The 21,062-nt window shown below is 49.8% G+C and overlaps 1 protein-coding gene across 1 annotated transcript in view; it reads right to left on the bottom strand.

Annotated features, from left to right (window-relative positions):
* The window catches only part of CTNNBL1 (catenin beta like 1), a 96,151-nt gene that overhangs the window by 58,645 nt on the left and 16,444 nt on the right, over window positions 1-21,062 (bottom strand). The window contains exons 2-5 of the mRNA XM_058175295.1: window positions 18,724-18,909; window positions 17,064-17,170; window positions 13,474-13,615; window positions 6,639-6,734 (exon numbers count right to left, since the gene is read on the bottom strand). Coding sequence (XP_058031278.1) covers window positions 6,639-6,734; window positions 13,474-13,615; window positions 17,064-17,170; window positions 18,724-18,909 — 531 coding nt within the window. The remainder of the gene's footprint in view (window positions 1-6,638; window positions 6,735-13,473; window positions 13,616-17,063; window positions 17,171-18,723; window positions 18,910-21,062) is intronic.

A 21,062-nucleotide genomic window follows, 5' to 3' on the forward strand; every position in this document is an offset into this window, starting at 1 on the left:
CCCCAGAAAGGAGGAAGGGGGTCAAGCTATCTTCCAAGGCACCTGAAGGCCAGACAAGGAATAATGGATGGAAACTTCCGAACAATGAGAACCATTCATCAGTGGAAGGGCTTCCCTCCAGAAGTTCTGGGTGCTCCATCCCTGGAGGTTTTCAAGAAGAGAAGGCCATTTATCCAGAATGGCATCAGGAAGTGATGGCGAACCTTTCTGGCACCGCCCAAACCGGAATGCGCATGTACGCGTGCACACCGGAAACTCAAAGACCAGGTGGACTTCGAGTTAGCGGGGCTCCTGCACGTGCAAAGATTGGAAACCAGAAGAGGAGCTGGCGACGGCATGCCTGCCCACAGAGAGGGTTCTGCGTGCCACCTCTGGCACACTTGCCATAGATTCGCCATCACGGGACTAGAAAACTTCCATCTCTCTTATTCTGGTTGCTTTGCCCTCAATTACTTGGTCAATGTTTCCAAGTCAATCCCAGCAGAAAAGATTTGTTGTGTCTGCGCCCCCCGAGCCGGCCCTCCTGCCAGAAAGTGACTTGGACAGTGAGGGGGAAGGGCCGTCAGGACTTACCTTGGGAGCACCGGCTTCCCTGGCTCAGCTCCAGGAGCCAGAAACAGGCCAGGTGGAGGAGATAATGAGGCCTCCATCCCCTGACTCTTTCCCCCACCCCAGGCCACACCTTCAGACCCAGCTGATGGCAATCAGGCCTGGCTGGACCCCAGGTTTCGTAGGCAGGAGAGGCGGGAACAACAGAAGCAGGGGTGGGGCAGGCCTAGGAAGTGCTGAGTCATGGAGCCACACCCCATAGGATATAAAAGGCAGCCAGAGCTGCTGTGTCTCTTTGTAACAGGCAAATCCACTGATTAAGAGCTGAAGTTTGTTTCTAGGTGACTCACCAGCGTCGTGGAAGACAACGGAGGCTCTTGGCAGACGCTGGCTATTCTCCTGCCAGAGCTGATAGTGCCGGCTAATTAAGCCATCACTCGGACGGAGGCGAGGGAGGACAGAACAAGGTTTGACAAATATGGATCTTGTCACAGGGCTGCCATTTTCCCTAAATCAGGCCTTGATCAGCTCATAATGGCCTTGAACTCCAAAATGCCAAGCAGAAGAGCTCAAGGGGGCATTGACCGCCTGCCAGCCCTGGGCAAGATTATCTCTTGGACAGACTCTCCATGCTTTCCCCGGGGAAGACAGACCCCCTCTGCAGGAGGGGAAGAGGCACACCCCACATAAACCCTGCAGGCCTTTCATTGCACAGCTCCAAGGCCACGGTGGGGCTGGGGGTCATTTTATCTGATCAGAGGGGCCTGTTCGGGGGTGGAGGGGCTTGGCAATCCTGCTGCAGGGGTGAGCTGGGTTTTCCAACGATCTCAACTGCCTTTGGATTTGGAGCGAATGGCCATGGCAAAGCAGCAAGGCCACATCAGAAGGCGAGAGGGTTGGGGGACGAGGCTCCACAGACTTAATTCACCGGGCAGAAGAGTTTCACGAGCTGTAATGTTGTTACTGTGTGAGCTGCATCGGTTGCCTATTTATGTGTTTCTGGGTGCAATTCAAGGTGCTGGTTGTCACCTTGAAAGCTCTTTGTGGCTTGAGACTGGGTCAACTGAAGAACCGTCTCTTCTCTTTTTATCATCATCATCATCATCATCATCATCATCATCATCATCCCTTGCAGGGTGGAGTCTGGGCAACTGAATGGAGCTAGCAGAGAGTTTTAATGGCCGGATGCCCTTCCTGTCACCAATGCAGAGTTTTGTTCCACAGATATATTCTCAGTGTGCCCAGAGAGAGAAATAGCTGCCTCTACCTAGGATCGAACTCACATCCTCCTGATTGTGAGGCGAGAGCTCCACCTCTAGGCCACCCAACCACTCCCGTCTCTTCTCGTTCCTACCCACATAATTCGGTCTGGCAGGCTGGAGACGTTGCGGGTCACGTCAGCCAAGGAATGTTGGCCGGAGGAACCACACATCAGTCTTCTCTGCTGTACAGAATACGGAAGACGAGAGCTGGAAGGGGCCTGGCAGGTCTTCTAGTCTAACCCCCTGGTTGAGCAGGGCAACCTAGGCCAGGGACGTCCAACCTTAGCAACTTGAAGGCAAATCTTAAGAGTCGCCAAGGTTGGGGACCCCGGCCCTCTGCCACTCGAGAGAAATGGCTGTCCAGTCTCTCCTTAAAAACCTCCAGTGAGGGAGCTCCCACAACTTCCAGAGACAACCCTTTTGACTGCTTAATTCTTCTCATCCCCCACCTTCTGGAATATTCTCCCTCGGAGGTCAAAATGGCTCTGAACCTGTTGCCTTTCTTAAGGCCAGGAAGAAAATGGTTCCGCACCTGGGCCTGGGGTCCCCGGTGTCAAAACCAGCGGATTATAATATTTCTTGTCTCCTGTTTGTATTTCATTTCTTTTCCGTATGCTGTTTTAACTATTTATTTTATTTTGTATTTTATGTATTAATAGCAATAGCAGTTAGGCTTATGTACCGCTTCATAGTGTTTTACATCACTGGAGAAGAGCCTTAAGGCTGGGAACGATGGAGGGCAAATGAAGAAAGGGATGGCAGAGAACGAGGTGGCTGGATGGAGTCACTGAAGCAGTCGATGTGAGTTTAAATGGACTCCAGAGGATGGTAGAGGACAGGAAGGCCTGGATGGGTCGGACACAACTTTGCAGCTAACAACAACAACAGCAGTGTTTTACAGCCCTGTCTAAGTGGTTTACAGGGTCAGCTTCTTGCCCCCAACAATGTTTTTTTTTTTTCAATCTAGGTCGACCTCAGAAGGATGGAAGGCTGAGTCAACCTTGTGCCTGGTGAGACTGGAACTGCCGAACTGCTGCTAGGTGTCAGCTGAAGTAGCCTGCAGTGCTGCGCTCCAACCACTGAGCCACCTCGGCTCATTAAATTTGTGTGCCACCCATCTCACTGTTGGAAGAGACTCTGGGACAGCTTACAGCATGACTAAAAAAAACCACAGTATCACATGTTAAAATTAAGACTGAATAAGGGCTAAAAGCTAAGAGGCCAGGGGATGCTTTCTTTACCCCTTCAGCCCCCTCCCAGCACAGAGCACCTTATCAGGACCCCAGCCCAGCTGGCAGAGACGGGTTTTAAGGCTCTCCTTTTCTGTTATTTGTTTTTTGAGAAAATTCAAATGGCTGCCCACTCACTCTCTGTGACTCCGGCGGGCAGTTTACAAAAAAATTAAAAACCACTTTACAGGCATAAAAAGAATAATAGCTGTCCGCCACTCAGAGCCATTGGTAGGAGAAGGGCAGCTGTACCAAATTAACCAATAAATAAATAAATTGGGAGTGAAGATTGTAAGGCAGCCAAATCAGGCAGGAGAGCAAATTAACTTGATGTAAGGAAAGGCTCCACTTCTGCACAAAGAGCTTCCTCCAGCAAGCAATTTATTGACCGCCGAGGAAAGGTCAGCTGGACGGCTGCTGGCTGCACACAGCCATGGCGGAGAAGGAAGTGCTTTGCCGCAGCATCTGCTGATGGGACAAGCCCCATGAGCTTTGGTGTCCAGCAGAAAGGCTGCCTCCCAGGGACTGAAAACTGCCCTGCAAAAAGATCCTCCGCCAAGAAAGGGTGGACGAAAAATCAGGAATCTTGTCTATTCTATTCTATTCCTTATTTCCATTCCATTCCATTCCATTCCATTCCATTCCATTCCATTCCATTCTATTCTATTCTATTCTATTCTATTCTATTCTATTCTATTCCATTCCATTCCATTCCATTCCTTCTGTTCTGTTCTGTTCTGTTCTGTTCTGTTCTGTTCCGTTCTATTCTATAGTACCCCTTCTTTGGGGCTTTTGGAAATTGATTGGAAAAGGAGCTCTAAAATGGGAAAAGTGGAAGAGAAGAGAAGTGATCCAGGCTAAGGAGTCAGAGCAGAAGGGAAGGAAATACTCAGGCTGATCGAAAGAGTCTTCACGATTGATTGATTGATTGATTGATTGATTGATTGATTGATTGAAGAAATAAAAAAGCAAGCAAACAGAGCTGGGAGAGGGAAGGACAGGCCAGCTTGCAAACTTCAAGGTGGGAGTCAGATTCTTGATGTGTCCATTGCGACTGGCCGGCAAGGCCTTCCCCCGCAGCCTCTGGGCTCCCTCTTTGCCTGCTGCTTCCAAGCAGAACCGTGGCAGGGATCAAAAGACTCAAAAGATGTGGTGTTCAAAGGAAGGACATCCCCACTACACACACACACACACACACACACACACACACACACACACAGAGAGAGAGGGAGAGAGAGACTTGGGGGGCTTTCAGCCCTAGTGCAGCTCACAGAAAGAACACAGAGCAGCCTGAAGACAAAGCAGCACCTCCAAGGAGGAGCTTGAGGGCAGAAGTTCCCAGAGGCCAGGAAGCCTCCAGCAACTGGCCTGCAGGTCAGCCTGCCTGCAACCTCCAGGGCGCCATCATCTGCTGTGTCCAATTCCTCAAAAGCCCCTCCGTGCCCTGCTGGGGTCATCTTCCTACCCAGCCCTCCAAGGGCCGAGAGCAGCACAAGACAACCCGTTTCCCCTTCCAGGATCCAAGAGGAAAGTCCAAAGGATGAGTCCCTGGCACAGCCACCACCCCTCTCTCTCACTCTCGTATTGCCAGCCTTGGCATCTCCAGACACAAAATAAGAAGCTACAGAAGAGACCAAGCTGCCAAGCGCATCCTTGCCTCCAGTTTTGGCAGCCATACAACCGCTGAGACTCTAGAAAGAGCGCAGAGAAAACCAACAAGAATGACTGGGGCCGGGGGGGGGGGGGACGACGGGCTGGAGGCTCTAAACATGTGAAGAACTGTTGTAGGAATTGGGTATGGCTAATCTAGGAGAGAAGCAACCTAGAAATATGAAGAAAGTTCCTAATTGTGAGAACACTTAACCCGTGGGACAGCTCGCCTCCAGAAGTTGTGGGTGCTTCAACACCGGACGTGTTCAAGAAGAGACTGGACAGCCACTTGTCTGAAATGGAATAGGGTCTCCTGCTTGAGCAGAGGGTTGGTTGGAAGACCTTCAAGGTCTTCCATCAAAGAGAGAAGCAACCTGAACTAAGGAGAAACTTCCTAGCAGGGAGGACAATTAATCAATGGAAGAGTTTGCCTCCAGAAGTTGTAGGTGCTTCATCACTTTTAAGAAAAGACCAGACAGCCACTTGTCTGAAGTGGCATAGGGTCTCCTTCTTGAGAAGGGGTTGGACTAGAAGGCCTCCAAGGTCCCTTCCAACTCTCTTATTCCTTTGTGACATGCAAGAAAGGCCCCTTGGGTGCACCAGCAAGCTGAGCCTCAATTCCTTGAAGCAGTCTTTGGAGCAACCCTTAAGTGAATCGTGAGGCATCATTTCCATCACCCATCTCTTTCCACTTATGACTGTATGACTGTAATTTTTTGTTGCTATCATTAAGGGTTAAATTGTACCCTATGACCATCATTTGTGTGGTAAATGTTGTACCTTTGATGAAGGTATTTTTTTTTCTTTTATGTACACTGAGAGCATATGCACCAAGACAAATTCCTTGTGTGTCCAATCACACTTTGTCAATAAAAAATTCTATTCTATTCTATTCTATTCTATTCTATTCTATTCTATTCTATTCTATTCTATTCTATTCTATTCTATTCAAAAGCACAGAAGAATAATTAGTCCAACCGAGCTTTCCGAACTGCAAAGAGGAAATTGCCGATCCATTCCACAGGCTATTCAGCCGGGCAGGCCGGCGCATTCTCCCCATTTGATCGTGGCAGAGGGACCCTTGGTGAGCCATGAATTATCTTGGCAATCTGGGCTCCGATGGAGAGAGTAATTATTTCCACGGAAGAAAGGAAAACCGTCCCACTCTTGCTCAAAGCGAACAATAAAATGCGCTCAGGAGCCCTGCGCCTGTCAATAAGCCAGAAGAAAAGAGCCGAGACAAAAGGTTTCGTCCAGGTTTATTGCTTCCCTACGGGAGAGATTCGGGATGCTTCACCTTCTGCGTTTCTATTCTGTGGCCACGCAGCAGAGCAGCCTTCAGGGCGACCGCCATTAACCTCGGGAAGGTAGCACAACTGCGTGCCAAGCGCTGAAGGCTGTTGCGTGGGAGGCAGAAGAATCTTTGCCGCTCCCAGCTGGGTCCCTGGCGCTCTCTGAGCCTCCCTGCTTCCTTTCAGCACCCAACTACCATCACTGCTAGAAGGGGGGAGGAGGAAGAGGAAAGTAGAGTCTTTGGTGCTGAGATTGGTTGTTGTCTTGAGATGTTTCACGACCCAACTAGTTAACATCATCCGTGCTAGAAGGGAGTGGGGTTTGCGGATAGGAGGTGGGGGAGGACTATGGGGTCCCTGGTGCTCTCTGAGCTGGGTTGTTCTCCTGCAGCTGTTTCATGACCGAACTAGGGAACATCATCAGTGCTAGAAAGGAGGGGGTTTTGTGGAGGAGGAGGAAGAGGAGAACTGTGGGGTCATTGGTGTCGAGTTTGGTTGTTTTCTTGCAGGTGTTTCATGACCGAACTAGGGAACATCATCAGTGCTTGGAGCGCTCATCCAAAGAGATCCTTGGCCTCCACAAAAGATCTCGCTTTGCTTTCAAGGGTTCGACCCCCAGCCCAGCCCAGCCCGAGATGCCACCAGGTGCTACTTACCAAGGCGTCTATGAGGACCCCCGCCCCTTCCTCGCTTTCGTGCAGGGTGTCGATGTCTGTGAGCTCCTGCAGAAGATCCACCACCGCAATGGCGACATGTAGGGTTCGGGTTAAGGCAAACAAGCGGAATCGTCTTCCCGGCAACTAGGGGAACACCCAAAAGGACACCCCAGAATGTCTGCAGGGATCAACACCCTTCAAAAATAACGGTTGGGCCTTCCAAATTTAGCAATTCTTTAAAGAATAAAAGCTACCACCCGCTTCTACTGGGGAAGAGCCTTCCCCCAGGGACCTGAAGCACCTCCATCCTGCTCTGCCACCCGGAGGACCTCTGGGGGGGGGGGAGGCCATTTTCGCCCTCCCCAGACCCCTAGAAAGGCTCTGGAGCCAGGTGAGAGAAAAAAACGGGTCTACTGGGCCATCGCGTGCCAGGAGTGGGGGGGGGAGAGTCACGAACGCATGCGCAATGCACATAGAATTATGGGTGTGAGCACACACATGCACAACCCCCCCACCCCCCCTCCTGGCACGCGATGGCAAAAAGGTTAGCCAAAAGTGACCTATACCAAGTCAGACAAGGGGCTGTCCAGTCTCTTCTTAAAAGCCTCCAGTGTTGGAGCGTCCACAACTGCTGCAACGGTCATAAGTGTGAAAAACAGTCCTAAGTCACTTTTTGCAGTGCTGTTGTAATTTTGAAGTCACTAAATGAACCGTTGTTAAGCCGAGGACTAACTGTCGTGTCCCTTGACCAATGCATCCTATTTCAAGTAAACATGGATTGAAAAAGGTGCTTGATGCAATCTTATTTTACCACCGGGGAGAAAAAGTCACTTAATTCAGATTATCTGCTCCCAAATAGCTGCCGAGCGAGAAAACCAAATGAATTGGAAATGAATAAAAAAAGGAGAGATGCTTTAAGGCGCGTCAGCCCGGCCCCGGGGACATCAACAAACCAGTTTGTTCTTCCCTGCGTCTGGTTCAGAAGACCTGCCGAGCACCTGTCTGACAAGCTTTGATGTCAAAGCCCATCGGTGATGGGCTTGTGCAAACCGGCTGCTCAGCTGAATTTGCTTCCTAACCTTTTGATAGTTTTCGTTGCCTGTTGTACACAGCGATAAAAGTGAATTTTAGCAACAAAGAGAAAATGATGGGAGGTTTCCCTGTCTCTCTCTCTCTCTCTCTCACTTCGGAGAGTGATTTAAAGATAAAAATGGCGGGTTCAAGACTCCAGGGAGAGGCATGTCCTCGGGGAAGCGTGATGCTATATGTCAAAACTCTTAAGCATGTCCTGTAAATTGATATGCCAATGGTGAGACACGCAAGGTGGTGGGTTGTTTTTTTTTGCTGAATAGCAATCGTTCGCTCACCATTTATCCTTGGTGTTTCAAACGGTAGCCCTGGGGGAGGGAGCAGAATAAATTTCTTGGCAGGTTTGAGATCAAGCAGAAATTCTGCTCCCCACTCAGCTTGGAAAGTAGGATAAGGGAAGGACTGGCTCATCGCTCGCCATCTCAGCTTCCAGTCCAGGCTTGGCTCCCCACGGACCTCTGGTGTCCTTGGCTACCAACAAACATCCAGGCACAGGGAGAATGGAAATAGAATCACAGAGTTGGAAGGGGCCTTGGAGGTCTTCTAGTCCAACCCCCTGCTCAAGCAGGAGAGCCTAGACCATTCTGGACAAGTGGCTGTCCGGTCCCTTCTTGAAAACCTCCAGTGTTGGAGCACCCATAATTTCTGGAGGCAACTAACTGATGTCACTATCAATAAATTTCTCCTTAGTTCCAGGTTTCTTCTCTCCTTGATAGGTTTCCATCCATTCTTCTTGTTCTGCCCTCCGGTGCCTTGGAGAATAGGTCGACCTCCTGTTCTCTGTGACAGACCCTCAAATATTGGAAGATGCTATCATGTCGCCCCGAGTCCTGATACTGAATAACAGAACAATGGCGTTGGAAGGGGCTCTAGGGTAAGCCCCTGCTCAAGAAGGTGACCATCTACCATTTCAGACAAGTGGCTGTCAAGTCTCTTCTTAAAAGCCTCCACTGTTGGAGCATTCACAGCTTCTGGTGGCGAGCTGTTCCAGTGGTTAATTATTCTCACTGTCAGGAAATTCCTCCTTAGTTCCAGGTTGCTTCTGTCCTTGATGTGTTTCCATCCATGGATTGCTTGTCTTGTCTTCAGGTGAGGTATTTTGGGAACAAGTTGACCCCCACTTATCTGTGGCTGCTATCATCTCACCCCCAGTCCTCCTCTTTATTAGGCTGTTCAATTCAGAATTGAGCTGGAAGGGATCTTGGAGGTCTTCTAGTCCAACCCCTTGCTCAAGCAGGAGATCCTATACCATTTCACATAATCTCTTCTTCAAAGCCTCCAGTGATGAAGCACCCACAACTTCTGTTCCACTGGCTAAATTTCACTGTTAGGAAATTTCCCCATATTTCTAGGTTGCTTCTCCCCTCGATTGGTTTCCATCCAGCCCCTTAGATACTGGATAGTGGCAGCCTTGCGTGCTTCTTATTGGGCAGAGCAGCCCAACTTCACCCCCTCTCCCCTCCCAAGCTGTGTCAGCAGGAGAGACGGTCCTCCGACGGATCTGGATGCTGATGGATGGCCTCAAGTTCCCAGGCTCTGCTAATTGGAACGATCATTGGTGCATTATCTTCTGCCTGCATCTTGGCTCACCTTCCGCAGAAGAGCCTGCCGGCCCACTAGCTTTATTTATGGAGATTTTACCCACTGTGTTTACTCTCAGGGCATCGACTCTAATCAAACAGGGGCTGCTTTGCATTCTCTTCAGGCCTTCTCCTTCTCCGAATCCCATGCAAAGCTCCCGATGGAAGGAGGCCTTGTCTGGCTGCCTCAAGGCCGCCTCTCTTGCATGCTGCTCCGTGTGTGTGTGTGTGTGTGTGTGTGTGTGTGTGTGTGTTGCGCAAGAGGATTCTGCCAGGGCTTCATGTTTTGCCTCCTAATATTTTGCCAGCTGCCTGCAAAGGCTCCTTCCCCCAGGACTGCAAGACCATGCCCAGATTCCACTTTGATGCAGGATGAGCCCAGCACCGAAAGCAGGAGGGAGCCACAAAAACCCCGACAGGCTCAAAATAACAGAGTGTCCAGCCTCCGTTTAGAAGCCTCCAGTGATGCAGCAGCCACAACTTTTGAATGCAAATTGTTCCACTGATTTGATTGTTTTCCCTGTCAGGAAATTTCTCCTTAGTTCTAGGCTGCTGCTCTCCTTGGTCAGTTTCCATCCGTTGCTTCTATCTCTTGCCTTTTGGAGAATAAGTTGACTCCTCTTCTTGGCAGCCACCCCCCCCCCAAATATTGAAAAACTGCTATCATGTCACCCTTAGTCCTCCTGTTCATCAACCTAGCCATGCCCAGTTCCTGCAACCGTTCTTTGTACGTTTTATGATCCTCCAGTCCCCTAATCACCTTTGCTGCTCTTTTCTGCACTGTTTCTAGAGTCTCAGCGTCGTTTATTGTATTGCGGCAAAACTAGATGCAATATTCCATGTGTGGCCTTATAAAGCAGCATTATGGCCAATGGCCGTTATCGCCCCAGACTTCTCACGGTTGAGAAGGACACAACCGGTCATATTTTCTCTCCTTCCAGGCTGTCACTAGCAAGGCCTCCATCATTTATGTCCGTCCACATGGCCGGCCCATCCAAGCCAACCTTTTAACAAATGAGGCTGCTGAAGCCTTCAGAAAAACCTCGGGGAAAGGAACCGTCAAGGCCGCAGAGCTGCTTACGCAGAGGGAATATTTCTAGATAAATTTACTTCGGGTCTGCTGCTGTTGTTTTTTAAACTGAAGAAAAGGGGGGCATTTGCAGAGATCAGCATTGCATAGTTCATGCACAAACCAAAAAAAGCAGGCATGGAAGCCGCCACCACCAGCAGCACCCGGAACTGAGGGCCCAGTTGGATGTTTTCAGCTTGATGACGATGTTATCCATTCAGTCCTGTCTGACTCTTGGCGATTCTCTGGGCCAGGTGGTCTCTCCACATCTTCCCATCTTCCTCTACTTCCTTCAGGCCTTCACTGCTCAGGCCGGTGTCAGCTCTGATGGTGTCCAGCCACCGTATTCTTTGGTGGCCTGGTTTCCTTTGGCCGCAAACTCTTCCCAGTATAATTGCTTTCTCCAGTGAATTCCCCCGCATGACACGGCCAAAATAAGTGAGATGCAGTTTGGAGGGTTTGCCTTCCAGTGACAGGTGTGGTGTGATGCGCTTCCGTGCTTGCTTGTTAGTTTACTGTCCAAGGAATATTCGGAAGCCTTCGCCGGGCACCACAGCTCAAACAAGTTCATTTTCTTTCTGTCTTGCTTTTTTTAAGGTCCAACTTTCACAACCAGAGGTAGCTATGGGGAACCTAGGAAACTACATCCCCTGTAACAACACCTCACTCTACAAATATACAAATTAAAATGCACCATAGCCATGGAAGGTCCCACAATCGACTACACTTTTGGCACAGCCAAATTAACCACTGAGTCTTCCAAACAGAATTGCTTCCTCTCCAGTGAATTCCCCTGCATGACGTCCCCAAAGGGAGACACGGTTTTGTGATTTTTGCCTTCCAGTGAGATGCCTGGAGTTGTGTGCTCCAGGGCTTCCTTGCTGGTCCCCTTTGCTGTCCAGAGAAGATGCAGGCGCCTTCTCCAACACCACAGTTCAAAGGGGTCCATTTTCTTCCTGCCTTGCTTTTTTGAGGTCCAATGTTCACAGCCAGAGGAAGCTATGGAGAAACAGACTAACCTACGTTTGATTGCCAGTTGCTCCTCGCTTGACTGCCTTAAACACAATGAGCAACCAAATTTCATTTGCCAATTACATTCAAAATGACAATAAAGTTATTCTATTCTATTCTATTCCTATTCTATTCCTAATTCTCTTCCTAATTCTTTTCTTTTCTATTCCATTTCATTATTTGTTGTCAGCAAGCACAGACATTTTCACGAACGTAAGTTAGCACACACAGCTCAGCGTGCCAAAAACACCCACCGTGTAACCTGTCTATAGAAATTCTCAGTCATCCAGGTCATGGTTGTCCCAAAGGTGCTTTTGTCCAAACAGCAACTGGACTTTATTGATTTTTTTTCGTGAAATGTTAATTAGAATAGAAAAAGCTTCTTGGATGAGCCATGAAACGTCTTCCAGAAAAAATCAACAAAGTCCAATCGCCGTTGGGAGAAAAGCCCCTTGAGGACCTCATGCAGCATCTTCAAAGAAGCCAAACTGGGGGGGGGGGGAATCCTCTTTTTTTTAATTCTCAAAGGACTTTTGAGACCTTGTTCTTAAATCTTTTTTATAATTATTATTCTGCCTTCTCATCTCGCCTGCCTGCCTTCCTTCCTGGCCAAGATAACATTTCTGAACAGAGTTTTTCAACGGTTACTTATCAGTAACTAGGCAAGGCAACAGGCTGACATCGGAGACGGATGGCGCTTGGTAGATTTCTTAAATGTCCAAGCCAGACTTGCAGGCAATTTTCACAAAGCCTCTGCAGGTTTTTCCTCTGCAATTCCAGGTCCACTCAAGATAACAGACAGAAAGAACTCCCAGATGCCTGCTAACATGGCAGAGAGAGGCTGCCCTAATCACCCTCTTGGGAAGAAGGCCCAGGAAAAACAATCTGGCAGAACAGGGGTCTCCAACCTTGGCGAATTTACGACTTGTGGACTTCGACTCCCAGAATTCCCCAGCTACCATGTTGTTCCCCATACATCCTTTATCACATTTCCTCACATTCACTGAGCCAACCTAGAACTAAGGAGAGATTTCCTGACAGTGAGAACAATTAACCGGTGGGACGGCTTGCCTCCAGAAGGGGTGGGGGCTCCAACACTGGAAGATTTCAGGAAGGGACTAGAGAACCATTTGTCTGGAATGGTAGACAGTAAGGGTGTCTAACGTTGGCATCTTCATGACTTGTGGGCTTCAACTCCCAGGATTCCCCAACCGGCATAGCTTAAAGTTGCCAAGTTTGGATGGATGGATGGATGGATGGATGGATGAATGGATGGATGGATGGATAGATAGATAGATAGATAGATAGATAGATAGATAGATAGATAGATAGATAGATAGATAGATGATGGATAGATGGATGGATGGATGAAGGGAGTGGGGCAGACAGGCAGATGATATAGCAAGCTAGATGATAGACAGACAGACAGTCACAGACAGACCTAGGCAGGCAGGCAGGCAGATGAGAGAGAGAGAGAGAGAGATGATACACAGACAGTCACAGACAGACCTAGGCAAGCAGGCAGGCAGATGATAAGGATGGATGGATGGATGGATGGATGGATGGATGGATGGATGGATGGATGGATGGATGGACAGTCACAGACAGATGTAGGTAGGGAGGGAGGGAGAGGAATAGAGGGAGAGAGAGGAGCAGGCAGACAGATGATATAGACAGACAGTCACAGACATATGATTGATAGATAGATAGATAGATATAGATAGATAGATAGATAGATAGACAGACAGACAGACAGATGTAGGTTGGGAGGGAGAGAGAGAGAGAGAGAGAGACAGGCAGACAAAAGATTCAGTTCTAAGTGAAGGAGACAATCTTGGCTAATGGATGGGAGGGGGGGAGGCTCTCTCAGCCGGCCTCCCTCACTTCACACACAATACGCCCACCAGCAGTGTTGATCCGGTTAGCTGTGCATCTACCTGGCGGTGCTGCAGACTCCGTTTCTGCCAAGATTTCACCTCCTTTTGAGACAGCCGGTCAACACTCCATCCCGCCCCAGGCATTTTTCTGGCTGCCCAGCCCCAAAGGAAGGCCAGAGGGCGGATCCCCTGCCCCCCTCAAGAAGGATATCGGTGTTGTCGTGCCCGAGCAGCCCAAGGAGCGAATGCACGGCGTTGAGTTCCACCAGGAGATGGTAGAGATCCGGCATGGTGGCGACCACGTGCATCTCTTGAATGATGTCGTTGAGGTCCAGCTCGGATTCCATGAATCTACGGACAGAGGAGCAAAACTTCAGCAGGATCCAAAAGGTCGAATCTCCAATTTAACCTTCCCTCCCTCCCCTGGAGGGGCTCAGGTTTCTGGGGATATTTGTCGTGGAATTGCTTGACCAACCTATCTGCCTTCACATCCCAGCTCTTGACCCATGTGGCTTCGCAAAGTGGGTACCCCTTCCGCTGCACCAGCGACTGCAATTGACCCCAATGAAACCTGGGAAACCTCTAAAATCTTTTTTTACCTCGTAGTCGTGTGTTTCTCCCTGCACTACAATGGGCTTTGGGGCTGCCCAATCTACCAGTCCGATCTGGGAGCCTCCGCCAGCTTCAACAAGCTACTGAGGAAGACCAGGTGCCCTTTCCCTAGCAGACGGGGGAAGTTATAGCTGCACTGTGACAGGGCTGACCACTTTCACTCTAGGGGAAGGCCCTTTAAACTTTGGTCCTAGCTTCTTGGGAGGGGAGTTTCCACTTTAGATATTTTGTGGAGAGGTAAACCTTACTCCCCACTTGTTCGGTCACTTTTAACTAGGTGAAGACCGGCTCTGAATATTCCCGCTGTGTTCACCTAGTTATCAGTGAAAGTCTGTTCCTTTCTCAAAGCAATCAGTTCCATGGTCCAATCAAGGTGCCGTCCGGTTGGTAGGTGGCTTCATTCTGCCTCTCTCCAAGCGCCTGTGGGAATGTCCTTGGTTCCCAAGAGCAATTATTTTGTTTTGCCTATGGATCCCCAGTTATCTCTATTCCCCCCCCCCCTGTTCCTCCTGTGGGGCACAGGGGTGGGTTCTACCTACCTTTACTACCGGTTCGCATCGTGCATGCACAGAAGAGTTTTGATAATGTTTGGGACAGTGGGCGGAGCCTTCCGCCGGTTTTACTACCGGTTCTATAGAATCGGTCCGAACCGGGGGCAACCCACCACTGGTGTGGCAGCCTTGAAGCAATCAAATGGCTTCAGGGTTGACCCTCCCATTCGGAGATGAGTCCGGCTGCTTTTTCCAGAAGGCAACTGGACTTTCTTGGAGTCTTTTTGACCCTTGAAAACGTTTCGCTTCTCATCCAAGAACTTCGAAGTTAGGAGGAGAAGCAAAACGTTCTCAAGGAAAACACCCAGGAAGTCCAGTCGCCTTTTGGAAAAAGGATCTTTGGGACAAGCAGCCCAAATCAAACTTCAGGAGCCTGGCAACTGGTTCGCATTTATGACGGTCGCAGAGTCCCGTGATCCCCTTTTGAGACCTTCCGACCAGCAGAGTCAATGGGGAAGCCTAGATTCACTTAACAGCTGTGTTATTATCATAACAAGTATAGCTGATTCATTTAACAGCCGTGGCAAGGAAGGCCATAAAACGAGGTAAAATTCACTTAATCAAATGCTTGCTTGGAAACAGACATTGTGGGGCTCCGTGGCAGTTGTAAGCCGAGGATTGCCTGAATTTCTGTACATTGTAGATGTTATTGTCCCCATCTTTTTAAAATAGTTTTATCATTTTAGAAGCGTAAGCCGCCCAGAGTCACGCAGTGGAATTGGGCGGCCACAGCAACCGAAGAAAGAAATAAACGAAGTGAAAGAGCGCCTGAACTCTTTGCCCTCCTGCTCCCTCCCCAATCCCCTCTTCGCTCTTTTTGGGTTTTGTGGCTGTAAGCCGAAGGGAAGAGCAGCCTCCTCATGGCCAGATCCAGACCCCGACAGGCCCGTTTTCATCCCGGGGCTCCAGATCTCAAAACCCCGGGAGATGCGCTGGCCCCCACCTCGGCTTTCCCCTCCCTGGACTTGGTCACCATCACATAAGGCTTGATGGAGCTTCTGTGCAGCAATTCTGGGTTGAATGAAGTTGAATGTCAGATGGCCACCCAGAGAAGCGCACAGGCAGGCAGGGCCGGACACTTTCCCAAACTGAAACCAGGAGGAAGAGGCCAAGGCCAAAAGCGGTGGCTCTTCATCAATGAAGATGGGGTGTCCCGGGCACAGAGGGTTCCTTTAGCTCCGAGTGGAGAATACAGAGGGTGGTGTGCGTGAGAGACAACAGAGAGACTGAAAGAGACAGAGAGAAAGGGAGGGAGGGAGGGAGGGAGGAGGGGAGAGAGTAAGAGGGAAAGAGAGAGGGAAAGAGAAAGAGGAAAGGGAAGGAGGAAGAGATCAAGAAAGAGAATCAAAGAGAGAGGGATAATAAAATAGAGAAAAAGAGGGAGGGGGAAGAGAGAAGGAAAGAGAGAGGGAGAGACATGGAAAGAGAGAAAGAGAAAGAGAAAAAAGAAAGGGAGGGAGGGAGAGATCGAGAAAGAGAAACAGAGAGAGAGGGAATGAGAGAGAAAAAGAAATAGAGAAAAAGAAAAGAGAAAAAAAGGGGGAGAGGGGGAGACAGAGGGAAAGAGAGAGGGAGAGAGAGGGAAACAGAAAGAGAAAGAGAAAAAAGAAAGAGAGGGAGGGAGAGATCAAGAAAGAAAAACAGAGAGAGAGGGAAAGAAAGAGAAAAAGAAATAGAAAAAGAAAAAGAGAGAAAAAGAGGGAGCACGAGAGAGAAAGAGAGAGAAAAAGAAATAGAGAAAGAGAAAAAGAGAGAAAGAGAGAGAAATAGAAAAATAAAAAGAGAGAGAGAGAGAGGGTGCATTTCTTCAGACAAGTCAATAATCAAACCAAATCTGTAGCCTTTTCTGGATTTTTGGCACAGCACCACAATTGAGCCTAACATTTCTCTTGCTAAGCGAGGCGGTTAAGTGAATTTTGTCCCATTTTACGTTCTTTCTTGTCGCAGTCATTACGTGAATCACTGCCGTTGTTAAGTTAGTAACCCAGTCGTTAAGTGAATCTGGCTTCCCCACTGACTTTGCTTGTGAGAAGGTCGCAAAAGGGAATCACGTCGTAAATGTGAGCCAGTTGCCAAGCTCTTGATCACGTGACCACGGGGAGGCCGCAACGGTCGTAAGGGTGAAAAACTGTCATAAGTCCCTTTTTTCAGCGCTGTTGTAACGGAGCACCACTCAGGTGACCCCGAGGACACGGATGGACCTCCAAGTGGCCTCAATGACCCTCTAAAACAGGGGTCCCCAAACTCGGCAGCTATAAGACGTGTAGATTTCAACTCCCAGAATTCTCCAGCCAGAATTCTGGGTGTTGAACTCCACGAGTCTTAAAGCTGCCAAGTCTGAAGAGCTCAGCTCTTAAAGGACCTCTGCTCCTTCCGTTTCCCACCCTCCAGTCAGAGCTGAAGAAGCTTCTTGGATGAGAAGTGAAACGTCTTCAAAAGAATCAAAACCAGAAAGTCCAGCAGCCTCCTGAAAAAAAGGACCTTGGATGACGGAGAACCTCCACAGGCTTCTCGAGGCCTTCGACCTCCCTTTCTGATGGGGTGAAGAGGCACCTCCGTCTCCCTTCACACCTGGACCCCTTTCGGAGAGCGGCGCCTAGAGAAACAGGCAGACCCCCTCCCCCAGCCCAGCTTACTTCTCAGGATTGTCCGGGAATTTGATCCGGAGCTCCTGGTTCTTGTAAGACCTCTTCTCAAAGGTGAGGATCATCTTCTTGACGGAACTTTCGTCCAGAGGTTCCTCCTGACCAAACAGAGCCCCGTTTAAGGACACGGCCACAGCCTCCTCTGGCACCCACAAACCCAGCTGGAACAGACTCCCTTCAGGGCTTCGGGACCCTCTTCTCGCTAAAGGAGGCGCTTGCCACCATCCTGGATCGGGGGCCCAACACTGGCAAGGGACAGCTGGGAGGGAGGGCCACCCCATTGCCACATCACGTCACAATTGGTGGGAGGGGGCTGGAGAGCGCCAAGGACCCTTCATTTCGTCCCTGAACTCCCAATATTCTCTTTTATAGGTGGGAGGGGGCTTCTTCCCTGAGAAACCAAGCACAGGTAGCCCTCGACTTATGACAGCAATTGAACCCAAAATTTCTGTTGCTAAGTGAGATGGCTAAGTGAGTTTTGCCCCATTTTATCTTCTTTCTTGATGCAGTCGTTACATAAATCGCTGCAGTTGTTCAGTTAACAACACCGTTGTTTAGCGAATCTGGCTTCCCTGTTGACTTGGCTTTTTGGAAGGTCGCCAAAGGGGATCCCCTGACCCCTGGGGACACTGCGACCGTCATAAATATGAGACAGCTGCCAAGCCTCCGGATTTTGGGCACGTGACCGTGGGAGAGGCGGCAACGATCGTAAGTAGGAAAAAGGGCCGTAAGTCATTTTTTTCAGTGCCATTGTAAAACTTTGAACGGTCACTAAATGAACTGTTGTAAGTTAAGGACTAACTGTAAAAGTGTCGTCGTCTCCCCCCACACCACCACTTTTCGGGAAGAATGCAGGAAGGGACCGGATTGAGAGAATTAAAAAGCAAAGATAATTTATTTAAGACCGCGTCTAAAAACTTTGCAGTATTTGTTCAACTGTGTCATTGCTGCCAACTTTGTGTTGTCGCTGCCACAGGGAGGAGGTGAGAGTGGGGTGTGTGTGGTTTGTAATGTGTTTTTAACTATATGATGTATTTTTTTTTTTAAAAAAGGGAAGCTATCTGGAGTCACTTTCATGTGAGTTGGGTGGCTGTCTACGTTCGTTTAATAAACCATAAATCAAACCACTAAATAAATTTTGCTGGCGTTTCAAAAACCAACAGCAATAATGTGAATACTGTGAATGGTCGCCTTGGGAAAGCATCTCTGATGGGAACTGTGCGAACCCTGGGCAGTATACATTTCTCACAGAAAGAGCCAAGCGAGGCTTGACTTGGGATGGTTTAAGGGTATTCCCGTCTTGGGCAGCGGGTTGGACTGGAAGACCTCTAAGGCCCCTTCCAGCCTTAGGATTCTATGTTCTGTAACAGGGGTCTCCAGACTTGGCCCCTTGACAACTTGTGGACTTCCAACTTCCAGGATTGGAATTGAAGACCACAGGTGGTCAAGGGGCCAAGGTCGAAGGCTCCAGTGCTAGGACTTTCTCCTTCCCCTGCCCAAATATAGGAGAGGTCACATCTTCTGCCGTCAGTGGGGACCCCCCCAAAGCGCTGCCTTTGAGCGGGGAGGGTCTGCTTGGCCCCGGAAGGGAGCAGGTGGCCGAAGGGGATGGAGGGTCAGGAGCCAAGGCGGGGCAGGGCGAGATCCTCACCTCTTCCTCCTCCTCCTCGCCCTTTTCAAAAATGTGGAGCAACTTCTTCTTGTCATCTTCGGACTCCTCGGCCGCCGGAGGGTCTTCCTCCCGGTAACGGCCGCGCTCCCGAGAGCCGGCTGGCTTGTGCCGCGGCTTCAGCTCCTCATCCTCATCCTCGCGGGTCCGCTTGGTCCCCCTGTTGGGCTTGGGAGACGGAAACCTTCAGTCGGCAGAGGAACGCGGCCCCCAAAGGAAGAGGCTGGGACCCCTTGCAGCAAAGAGGGAGGGAGAGGGGACTTGGCTCGGGGTGGGGGGAAGCCCAGGGGTCCTGCCCATCTGTCCCCGCCAGGGGGAGGCCGGAAATACTGGCGGGGACCATCCGAGGGGCAGCCGGGCAGGGGGCCACCCTGCCACTTCCCAGTTGGGAAAAGAGCTGCTTCCGATAGGTCCCACGTGGGAGTCCCACCTCCCTCCTCTCCCCCTTCTCTTTTTTCTTCTTTCATTCCCATTCCTTTTCCTTCCTTCCCTCTTTTCACTTTTCCTTTTTTTCTTTTTCCCTCCCTCCCTTTCCCTTTCTTTTCCCTCCTTCTTTTCCCTCTTTTCCTTCCTTCTTCCTCCCTCACTTTCTTTCCTTTTATCTTTTCCTTTTCTTACTTTCTTTTCTTTCCTCCCTTCCTCCCTCTGTCCCTTCCTCTCCCTTTCCTTTCCCCCTACTCTTTCTCTTCCTCCCTCCTCTTTCCCTTCCTTTCTTCCTACTTCCCTCCTTCCTTTCCTTTCCCCTTTCTTTCCTTATTTCCTACTATTTTTCTCTTCCTCTTTTCCTTTCTCTTCCTCTTTTCCTTCCCTTTTTCCTTCCTTCCTTCCCTCCCTCCTTTCCTTTCCTTTCGCTTATTTTCTACAAGCAGCTTGTCCTCCAGGGCCAGAAAGACCTCCGTGCCCTCCCCCACCCCCACTCCAGCCCCGGCAAGCAAAGCTCCCCAACTAATCTGCAATGGTGGGACGGTTCAAGCGGAAAGAGAGCCACAAGCACATCTGCACCCTAGGAAAACTATCCCTGACCTCCTGGTGGGAGACAAGCCCAGAAGAAGGGTCTCCCCCCCCCCAGGTGAGAAGGGGGGGCGTCCCATACTCTCAACTTCCCCCTGAATTTCCTGGAGTTGCTTCAGCCATTTTTCCTTCCAGGAAGAACCCAGGTCTCCCCTCCTGGGAGCATCCAGGATAACATAACATAATAACAGAGTTGGAAGGGACCTGGGAGGTCCTCTAGCCCAACCCCCTGCCCAGGCAGGAAACTCTACACCATTTCAGACAGATGGTTATCCAACATCTTCTTAAAAAACTTCCAGTGTTGAAGCATTCACAACTTCTGGAGGCAAATTGTTCCACTTATTGATTGTTCTGACCGCCAGGAAATTTCTCCTTAGTTCTAAGTTGCTTCTTTCCTTGATCAGTTTCCACCCATTGCTTCTTGTTCTGCCCTCAGGTGCTTTGGAGAATAGTTTGACTCCCTCTTCTTTGGGGCAACCCCAGAGATATTGGTATGATATCCTTCATTCCAGGAGGAGCCGGAGGGTTTTGCTAGCTAATGTAGTCGGCTCCTCCCCCACCCCAATTTAGGGGTTGGGGGGAAAATTCCAATAAAAGGAAATGTCCCACTCCTCCCCACCCCCAAGCAGAGAAAAAATCCCTTTGCAGGTTTCACTTAGAGAAGTGACAAAAGGGATGTAAAGGTTGACCTTGGAGGGCTTCTCTGGGCCAGGCACACCGGCTGCTGGGGCTGCTTCTCCTTGCCTGGTTTTTTTTTTAATTGAGAAGGCAGGGAGACACAACAGCTGTCATGAAGGGCTTGGGGTGTGTGGGGGGGGAGGGGCACACAGAGTTTGGAGAGACACAAAGCAACAGAGCACAGAGGAGCCCGTCTCACTAGAACTGTGGCGAAATTAACCCCCCCCCTTCAAACCCTCCGGGACCAGCCCGGTGCCTCCGAGCCCCCCATCACCCAGGCCTTGATGGACAACTGCAGCCAGCCAGGACCTCAGCTGGGACATGGCCCTTCATATACAATAAGAGAGCCAGGAGTTTAAGCATTAAGGCTGCCCACACATTGGCTCCCCAACACCAGGGAATTCCCAGGCAAAGACGGAAGAGATTCAGAGGTCTAATATGTTTTCTTTCCTTCCATCCGTTCTCTTCCTGTCTGCCTTCTTCCTGTCCATCTGTTCCCTCCCTCCCATCTCTTCTATTCCTTCCTTCCCTGCTTCCTCCAATTTCCTTCCTTCTGCTCCTCTGTTCTACTCCTTCCTTCGTATCTTAATTTCCTTCTTCCCTCCCTTCCCCTTGCCAAGTACCAAAAATAG

This window comes from Ahaetulla prasina, chromosome 3, assembly GCF_028640845.1.
Source record: "Ahaetulla prasina isolate Xishuangbanna chromosome 3, ASM2864084v1, whole genome shotgun sequence".
Classification (NCBI taxonomy): Eukaryota; Metazoa; Chordata; class Lepidosauria; order Squamata; family Colubridae; genus Ahaetulla; species Ahaetulla prasina.